Source organism: Chlorocebus sabaeus, chromosome 14, assembly GCF_047675955.1.
Source record: "Chlorocebus sabaeus isolate Y175 chromosome 14, mChlSab1.0.hap1, whole genome shotgun sequence".
NCBI lineage: Eukaryota > Metazoa > Chordata > Mammalia > Primates > Cercopithecidae > Chlorocebus > Chlorocebus sabaeus.
The window spans coordinates 8,929,435-8,939,085 of record NC_132917.1 but is presented as its reverse complement, the minus strand read 5'-3'; the positions used below and the strand labels follow the sequence as shown (position 1 = coordinate 8,939,085).

Here is a 9,651-nt window from a genome sequence, read left to right as displayed (position 1 = left end):
GACTGGACCTACACTAATGGCTTTCCTGGGCCTTTAGTTTACAGATGGCAGACCGTGGGACTTCTCAGCCTTCATAATCTCCACCCAATCTCTTGTAATAAACTATCTATCTATCTATCTATCTATCTATCTATCTATCTATCTATCTATCTATCTAATCTATCATCTATCTCTATCATCTATTTATCTCTATATCTATCTATTACATATCTATCTATCTATTATATCTAGAGTTCTCTAGAGAAATAAAACCATATCTATCTCCTATTGTTTTTGTTTCTCTGGAGAACTCTAATATAATCTTTCTTAAGTTTTATCATGCACCAAGCAATGTTCTGAGCTCTTCATAAAAGCACACCTTTATAACCTCATAAACTTGGAGTTGGTGCTGTTATTATGCTCATTTTTACACGAGGAAATGGAGACTTAGAAAAGGTTAAATAACTTGCCCAAGATCTTGCTGCTAATAAATGGAAGAGACTAGGTCTGTTTGATTCCAAAATCTAAGCTACTATTACTACTATACTATATTTTACCTATAGTTTTGTAACTCTGACACAGCAAAATTTTCCCAGATGGCTAAAATACTCCCTATTCTCTCTCTCTCGCTCTCTCTCTCTATATATAAAATTTATTTATTCATTCATTTTTTTTTTTTTGAGACAGATTCTCACTTTTTTGCCCAGTCTGGAGTGCAGTGGTGTGATCATGGCTCACTGCAACCTCCTCCTTCTGGGTTCAAGCAATTCTCCTGCCTCAGCCTCCTGAGTAGCTGGGACTACAGGTGCCTGCCACCATGCCTGTCTAATATTTTTGTATTTTTAGTAGAGACGGGGTTTCACCATGTTGGCTGGTCTCGAACTCCTGATCTCAAGTGATCCACTGGCCTTGACCTCCCAAAGTGCTGGGATTACAGGCGTGAGCCACCATGCCTGACTTATTTATTTTTTTGAGACAGGGTCTCACTCTGTCACCCAGGCTGGGGTGCAGTGGTGCGACCACAGATCACTGCAGCCTCAACCTCCCTGGGCTCAGGCCATCCTCCCACCTCAGCTTTCTGAGTAGCTGGGCCTATAGGTATGTGCCACCACACCCATCTAATTTTTGTACTTTTTGTAGGAGTGGGGTTTCACCATGTTGCCAGGCTGGTCTGGAGCTCCTGGGCTCAAGTGATCTCCCTGCCCCAGCCTCCCAAAGTGCTGGGATTACAGGCATGAGCCACTGCACCCTACCATTCTAGATATTAAATAATTTCGTGTAGTTACTCCAAATACAGACTATGTTCTGTCATGTCTGACTAAAATAAAAATTTAGCTTAAGGAAACTCCTTTCTGCAGACATTATTTGTTCTAGCTCCGAGATTGTATCTCCATGCTGCTTACTTTAGGTTGCAATATGTTCCCAACACCCACCTTTCAAGTTTTTAAAATGGCATTTCAATTTTTTCTTCAGTTTGTATGCTCAGCCACCTGTGCACTTCCTCTACTTCTCTAAAATGAAGAAAAGGAAAAAAAAATAGTTTCTTTCCAATATAATGTTAGTAGAGAGGTCTGGATTTTTGGATTAATATACTGTAAGAAGCAGCTAATTGATTACAAATCCCACTGGAACACTCCTCCGGGGGAATGAAGGTCCCGGTTTTTTTACTCTTCCTTTTATTTTCTATTCCGTTTCAGCTGAGAATCCACCAAACTAGGACTGAGTCGACCAGTGAAAGAATTCTAGGCAAGAAGGGATTGCACTGATGAGTTCCACTGCCTCCTTTTCAGAGAGACAAATGTAAGCCCACAGACTGATTACTAAAGCAGGTGTATTTTTATCTGTGCTGTCTTCTTATTCGAGACTCTAAGCTAGTCATCAAGCCAATGGTATAACTGATAGCTGATGGGAGTTTCTGGAATGGGTGTTAAGTGTGAGAGACATGAAGTGGTAAGGTCAGCTCTAAATGTATTTTTACTTGGATTCCAATCTACTCATCAGCTGTGTGCCCCTGGGCAAGTTACGTAACTTTTCTGTGACACAATTTCCTTTAAGGAGGGCGTATAATAGTATCTATTTCACACGGTTATTGTGAGGATTAAATGAGCTAGTCTACCAAAAGTATTAAAGCTGTGGTTAAACTCTCATTAAACATTAGTTATTTCTACCAAAGTTAAACTGCCAAATCCTTGAGTCTTGATTTGTCCTCATAACTGCTGTGGCATTCCTCCTCTTTTAAAGTCTTCTGAACAGAAGTTGACGTTTGCATTTTAAAGGAGCTCAAATGTCTTACTTTTACGAAGTTTGGGGCAAATGGATCCTATACACACGAGACCCGCCAGGGCATGTAAACCTGGCGGACTTCAACAGTCTGGGGGTGACTGCGCTCAAGGGGTGAAGGGATGCTTAGAAACTGTCTTTCTCGGGAAGATGATGAGGCCTTCAACGAGGGCGGCTGGCTACCAAAGAACTAAACTTTCACACAGCAAAGCGGAGCCGGTGTCCCTGCGCCCGCGGGCGTCGAACCCAGGCCCGGCTCTCACCACCCAAAGGCCCGGGTGCGGCTGGAGGGTGACGAAAGCGTCAGACCCCGGGGCCGCTCTCAGCTTTGGGCTTTCACCCGGCAGTCTCACAGACAAAGGGGCTTCTCAGCCAGGTCGCTGTTTTGGTTTGTCGTCCTCCCAGCCCCCACCTTGGTCCCCAACTTCCCCTGGCGCTGACTCGGCGGCGTCCCTCACATCGCCCCTTTGGCCGCCACCCCGGGCCCCTTTGTTGTCTGCCGTCTCTCCTAGAGAGGGGTGGGGGGCCGCGACATTCCAGGGAGGAGAAACCGAGAAGTGAGGGCAAAGACGCTCTTACATGCTCCCACCCGAGGAGCGCGCCCCACGACGCTCGCCAGCCGCCCTCCGTCGGCAGCCCCGGCCGCGCCTCAGCGCCCTCGCCCGGGTCCTCGGCACAGAGGAGGGGCGTGGCGCGGCCGGCGCTCTCTGATTGGCTGCGGGCGTCAGGGCGCCGCGCCGCGATTGGGTCGCGCAGCTGTCTGGAGCGAGAGCGCGCGAGGTGGGGAGGGGGCCGCTGGAAGCTGCTGGAAGTCGGGGGCGGGGGATGCGGCGGGGGCGCCGGGGCGGGGACGACTGGGGCTACGGCAGGAGGGGCCGCGCCTGTGCGGGGCGGTCGGGGGCGACAGGCGCTGGAGGCGGTGGCGGCGGAGGGGGAGGTGCGAGCCGGGCGCCGCCCCCGGCCCCTCCCTGGCCCTCCCCGCTCAGCGCCCAGACCGCGGGCGGCCCAGGGGCGGGCGCGCCGCTGCATCCCCATCCTCGTCGTCGCCCGGCACAGCGCGAGCGGGCGAGCGGCGCGGGCGGCCGGAGCGCCGAGGCCCGGCCATGGCCACCACCAGCACCACGGGCTCCACCCTGCTGCAGCCCCTCAGCAACGCCGTGCAGCTGCCCATCGACCAGGTACCCCGAGGCGCCCTGGCGCCGGGCGTCGCGCCCTCGCCGCCCCTCCTCCCTGCCGCGGTGCCACCCGACCGGGGGCCCGGGAGGAGGGTGGGGGCTGGGGCCGGGCGCCCGTTGCCCCCCTGCCCGCCGCTCCCTGGAAGGGAGGGGGCAACAAGCCGGTTATTGTCCCAGAGCCCCCTCCCTCGTCGGTGCGCCCCCAGTCCCCCAGCTCCCCAGCCCCGGGCCTGGCGGGGGTGGGCCGGGCATTGTTGCCAGCGACAGCCCCCGGGGAAGGTGGTCGTATGGGCATGCGGGTGTGCATGCCGTCCCTGCCCTCCGCGGCAGCGGCGCTCGGATTCGGTGGTCGGGTCCCGGAGCAGCCCCCGGTGCGCATGGACCGCGGTGTAGAAAGGGTGCGGAAGGCTGGGCTTTGGTGAGCCCGGCGTGGTGCTCCCTGCCCCGCGCGCGCCTCTGAGCTACCCCTGGAGAGGCTGATGCATGGGTCTGGGTGTGCTGGGTGCCTTAGAGACGGCGTCGATGGATGCGAGGGGCCCGGAGAGGCTTAAGCGCTACTGCACTTTGGGGACAGTTTGCGTTGGATTGTGACTTAAGAGAGACAGAGGCAACAGTTTGGGGGAAGGCAGACAGGTTATGAAGAAAAGTCAGAGGGAGTGAATCCCAGGATTCTAGCTGAGAAAGTGGCAACCCTGTAGATTGATACAACCACCTTACCTCCTCGCTCAACCCTCAAAAAAGCTCTTGACAGTGTCTAGGGAAGGGTGGCATTTAAATGAGGCCAATCGAGTTTGATGGTTTAAAGGGCCTAAGGATTACTGAGAAATAAACAGCATTGTGATGGGAAAAGCAGCGCCATTTTCACTGAGAAAAGAAAGTTTGGAAGTATTTTGTTGTGAGAGTGAGATTTAGGGAAGTTGTTAATGGGGCTGGGGGGCGGGCGGGGGTATAGTTAGGTGATTGCTCTAGCCCCAGTCTAAAGGTAGTTAACTTTGGAAATTTTGCTTACAATTATTTCAAGTGTACTTAACCTGGAAGTGTTTGCACTTCACACGGGAGACAGGTTCACTGTCTTGAGCTTGAAGGTGCTGCTGTCATTTAGTCTTCAGGGATTTCATTTCGATATGGGATTCCTTCTTGTCCAGACGGCTTTCCATAGCAGCAGGCTGGAAACTTGACATTAGGATACTAGCTGCTTTGTGCTTTACTGCTTTAAATAAAGTCGCCTTAAGTATGTCGAAGGAGTGTTAAACAATTGTGGCTTCTGTTGAAATTCCAAATCGCAGTCATAACTTCTGATTAATAGTAAAGTACCTATCCCCCACCTGTCTTGAACAACAGTTCTAATGTGTGTCTTGCTAATAAAGTATGGTAGTGAAATTGATCGTGTATTTGAAGAAAATATTCTTCTCTCTTTATTGATAAATTGACCCGAATTTAGGGTTTTTCATCCTCTCGGCCCTGCGGAGGATTCTTGCGGACGTTTCCACACTGGTGTGCAGTGTATGACCTTTTAGCGTATCACACTCCTGCCTGAAATAGGCTGCTTCCAGTGTATCAGCAAATGTAGGGTGGGTGTCTGTTGAAAAGTTCCTTGCTGATGAGGAGCAAGGGAGATAGGTTTATACACTTACATTTCTTTCAGAGAGATGGGCACATATTCACGTTCTCTTTTTCTCTCCCCCCTTTCTTTCCCTTTCACTCCATGTCTGCTGTAGCCCTACCTGTCCTTGCTATGCTGAAATATTTTCTTAAATATGCTAATAATACCTATTCATTTATATAATGCTTATAACTTTTTAAAGTGATTTTATATTAATGAACTCATTTAAGCATCCAGAGAAAGTTCTTTTCAGTACTGAAATAAGCAGGAGAATCAAGGGAAAGTGACAGGACTTAAAATTTTTGACATCCTTCTTTGTTAGCTAAAGGTCTTAAGTTAGTATCTTGGGACTACTCTAAATTTGTACAGCCATGTGTAACCCTGACTTTGTGTAGCACAGTCGTGCACTGCATAGTGACATTTTGGTCATCAGACCATATGTCTGATGGTGGTCCTATAAGATTATGATGGAGCCGAACAATTCCTGTTGCCTAGTAAAGCTGTAGTCATTGTCATGTCATAGCACCACGCATTACTTAGGTGTTTGGGATGATGCCAGTGTAAACAAACCTACTGTGCTGCCAGTCCTATAGAAATCTAGCACATTGTGTATAAAACTACACAGTTAGGTACAGTACATAATATTTGATAATGCTAAGTGCATCACTGCTTTATGTATTTACTATACTTTTTATTGTTGTTTTAGAGTATACTCCTATTTATTTAAAAAAAAATAGTTAACTGTAGAACAGCCCGAGGCAGGGCCTTCAGGAAATATTCTAGAAGGCATTGTTATTATAGGACATGGCAGCTCCATGCGTGTTATTGCCCCTGAAGACCTTCTAGTGGGACAGGCTGTGGAGGTGGAAGACAGTGATGTTAATGATCCTGACCCTGTGTGGGCCTAGGCTAGTGTGTGTGTTTGTGTCTTAGTTTTTAATCGTTTTTTAAATTAAAAAAAATTAGTAGAAAAAAGCTGATAGAATAACAATATACAAAAAGAATATTTTTGTGCAACTTTGCAGTGTGTTTTATGCTGTTATTATAAAAGAATTAAAAAGTTAATAAAGTAAAAAAGTTACAGTAAGCCAAGGTTAATTTATTATTGAAGAAAGGAAAACGTATTTTATAAATTCAGTGTAGCCTAAATGTAGAGTATTTATGAAGTCTGCAGTGGTGTACGGTAAAGTCCTGGACCTTCACATTCACACACTACTCACTCACCCAGAGTGACTTCTAGTCCTGTAGGCTCCCTTCATGGTGAGTGCCCCATACAGCTGTACCATTTTAAATCTTTTATGCTGTATTTTTACTGTACCTTTTCTATGTTTAGATACATACATACCTACTATTGTGTTACTTACTACGGTATTCAGTACAGTATGCTGCTGCATAGGTTTGTAGCCCAGGAGCAATAGGCTGTACCATCTGGTCTAGGTGTGTAGCAGGCTATGCCATCTAGGTTTGTGTAAGTACACTATGGTGTCCACACAGCAACAAAATTGCCTAATGATTTTTCAGAATATAGCCCCATCATTTAGTGACACGTGACTGTACTTTGAGTTGTTTTCTCTTTCAGCAAGGCTTTAAAATACTGGATTAACTTTTTGTAGTGATAATAAATTGTTTCTTTGAAGCACTTAAGAGTTGACTTTCTTGTTGATGAAGCCGTTGGAATAACTAAAATCTCAATTTTGTAAAATTGGATGACTGAAGTCATTTATCTATTATTTTTAAATTGAACAAAATAGAAAATTTTTATAATGTAAATAATTTATTCCAAGTTGAGAGAAGGCTTATGAATTTGTTATAATCGGATAGTGTGATTCAACAGGAAAAAGACAAATCAGGAAATGAAGAGTGTAAAAATATAACTTGTTAGTATGTTAATTTTGGTATGTGCTAATTAACAATGTTTTGAAAAATTAGGAAATTATAAAAGCAGTTATTTGATGTCTAAGGAAGAAAAGGATTTTAGTGTAAGAAAAACAATTGACTTTTTACTACGTAAGTGTGGAATTTATGAGATGATAGAAATTATGGGTCTGCATGGAATGTAAGAATGCACCTTGCAGGGCAAGGTAGCAGAAAGGAGGAAGTGTTTTGTGGTTAGGCTGAGGCCAGGGAAGGAAAAGAAGCAAAAGACTTTGCCATAGACTCCTGGGCTGTTTCATCTTTACTGAGAATTCCAGAGGTATTGGAATTTAGGTAGCCATAGTATTTGTTCAGTAGGCCTTAAATTTTAATAAAAATATAGAATCTATTAAGTGAGGTTACATGATGCTTTAAGATAGGAAGTATCCAGCATCTGATGTTTGCCTTTCTAGGCCTTGTTTTCCAGATGACTTTATTTCTAGGGTAATGTTTGGTAGGTGGTTATGATTAAAGGAATGTATGGAGAGTGGGTTTTGAGGAGGGAATAGTACTGAGAAAGAGCTGTGCCAAGAAAAGGCCCAAATGTGCTATTTAGACGACATCAGGAATCACTGAAGGTATCTGTGTTCTTTATTATTAATAGTTGCTGATGTGCTGGATTTTTAAGACTCGAAAGCGAGTACCAAAATGAAACAAGAAAATAATTAAATGTCCCAGATCAACCTATTTTTTAGAGTTTTTATTTTTCAATCTTAACATACTTAACATACCCTATACTCTATTATATTCGATTTGCCTAACTCCCAGTTACCAGACTGAGGTTGCTATCTAGCCTTTTCCCTCTTCCTCCCTCCCTCCCACCTCTTTCTTGCCTTTTTAACCATTTTCTGTCCTTATTTCTCATGATGCTGTAATTACTGCTATGAAACTAGAGTAAATTTCTCTAGTGATGTGATATCCAGGATGGCATACTTGGCAGAAGGCCAGTTAGGGATGAAACTGGCCTGTATAAAGTCATTGAGCAGCCGTGTTTAGGGACAGGGGTCATTGTTTTAGAGATAATGTGCTGAATTCTGGGCAGGGAGAGGGGCAAGATGGAGACTCAGGATCTTTTGAAAGGTTTGGAGGGGGAAGGGGAAGGAGGAACGGTTATATGTTACTAATCCTGCAAAGTCAGATAATAATTATAATGTCTAACACTTAATACAGTTTTCAAAGCTGTTTCACACAGATTATATTATTTAATCAAATCCTCACAGCACCTTGTGAAGTCAGATAAAGTTCAAGGCCTGAAGTATTTAGCTTCACGGGTGTGTGTGCATGCATATATGGTATTTACTATTTGAATAAAAAAGGTCAATTTTAGTTTATAGTCTTAATAATATACGGCAAATATTTTTGGTAGATCATTATTTTAGATCATATTTTTGGAGGGAAAGGTGGAGAGCAACTGAAGGTGCCTGAAGTCAACACTGAAGGGCTAGGGGTTGTGGTTGACACAGGGAAAATAAATGATGTGTGTAAGGGAGAGAAAGCATTGTGGGCTTACGAGATCTTTGTTTCCTTTTTGGACAGTTTGTTGACTGATCTTTTCTGTATATTCCCCCCTGCCACACTGTATAGATAACCAGTGAAGTGAAGTTGATGTTAGGGAAAAGAGTAGTTTAAAACATTCACTTCTTTAATCTTTCTGCAGGTCTGTACTATGATGAATTCCATTTCATAGGTGAAGAAACAGGTGAAGTTCTCAGTATTGAGCCTTCTTAAGAGTGTGACTTTTAGGAAGAGAAGGTGAATGAATGGCAACAAAACAAGCAGATCAAAGATTTATTTTCAACTTGCCATTTGAATGCTCTAGGTTTAGAACATAAATATTTAACTCATATCTCTCTCCTGTCTACTTTTACACTCATAATGAGCATTAGTCTTCATCACGAGAGCATGAAAATCCCGACAGTATGCTGTGGATGATTCCTTTTCATCAGGAAGGCATATGGGACTGAGAATCTCGAATCTGTATTTTAGCCCCTGTCACAGTTAACAGTTTTAGATATGTTACTATACATGAATGAGTTTTCTCCTCTGTGTGTGTTGGTCTTAGTTTTAAAATTCCATGATTCTCTGTTTGTCTTATTAACTGATGAAGCCGCCCAAATTCTTTTTGGACCAAGTTGGAGAGAAAATAAATAAAAACTTAGAGGAGGAAAGTGAACTACTAAATTTTGAAGAGGTTTTCAATAGTAAAGAGTTGAAACTGCCCCTCTGTTTAATTCAGAGCAGCTAAGCAAAATACCACAAGCCCTGACAACAACTGCAGCTAATATAGGTCTCCCTGTATTTCATTGTCCTTCATTAAGAGGAAGTAGTAGGGCAGTGGTGTAGTGGAAATGGCATGATTAGGTTGGCAGCCAGACTCTGCCAGCCTTGTGCTCTTTGGTAAGACACTATGTTGTTCTTTAAGCCCTGATTTCCTTATCTGTAAAATAAGGATAATAATACGTAGTAGTACCTACTTGTAGGTTATCGTGAAGATTGAAACTGTAATCTTTGTAAAATGGCAGGCCTCTAGTAAATATTCGATGCACAGTTTCTTCCTCTTTACAAATTATCAAATTTCTGGAATTTATGTTTTTATTTTGAGAAGTTAACATCTGTTCATATGTATTTCATTTTTAATCTTTAGGACTTCCTTTTTAGGAAGGGAAATACAAGGCTTGGGTTGGGTCATATGCCCACACA

At 44.3% G+C, this 9,651-nt stretch overlaps 1 protein-coding gene across 4 annotated transcripts in view; it reads left to right on the top strand.

The window, feature by feature from the left end:
* Positions 1-3,210: 3,210 nt before the first annotated feature.
* MBOAT2 (membrane bound glycerophospholipid O-acyltransferase 2) overlaps positions 3,211-9,651 on the top strand; it is a 148,679-nt gene continuing 142,238 nt past the window's right edge. For 2 of the 4 annotated variants that reach the window (XM_007971549.3, XM_007971548.3), the window contains exon 1: positions 3,211-3,437. Coding sequence is in view for 1 of the 4 variants with exons in the window: in XM_007971536.3 (XP_007969727.2) it covers positions 3,363-3,437 (75 nt within the window). In the remaining 3 variants the exon portion in view is untranslated. The remainder of the gene's footprint in view (positions 3,438-9,651) is intronic. The other 2 variants (XR_005243234.2, XM_007971536.3) reach the window with 1 other exon arrangement.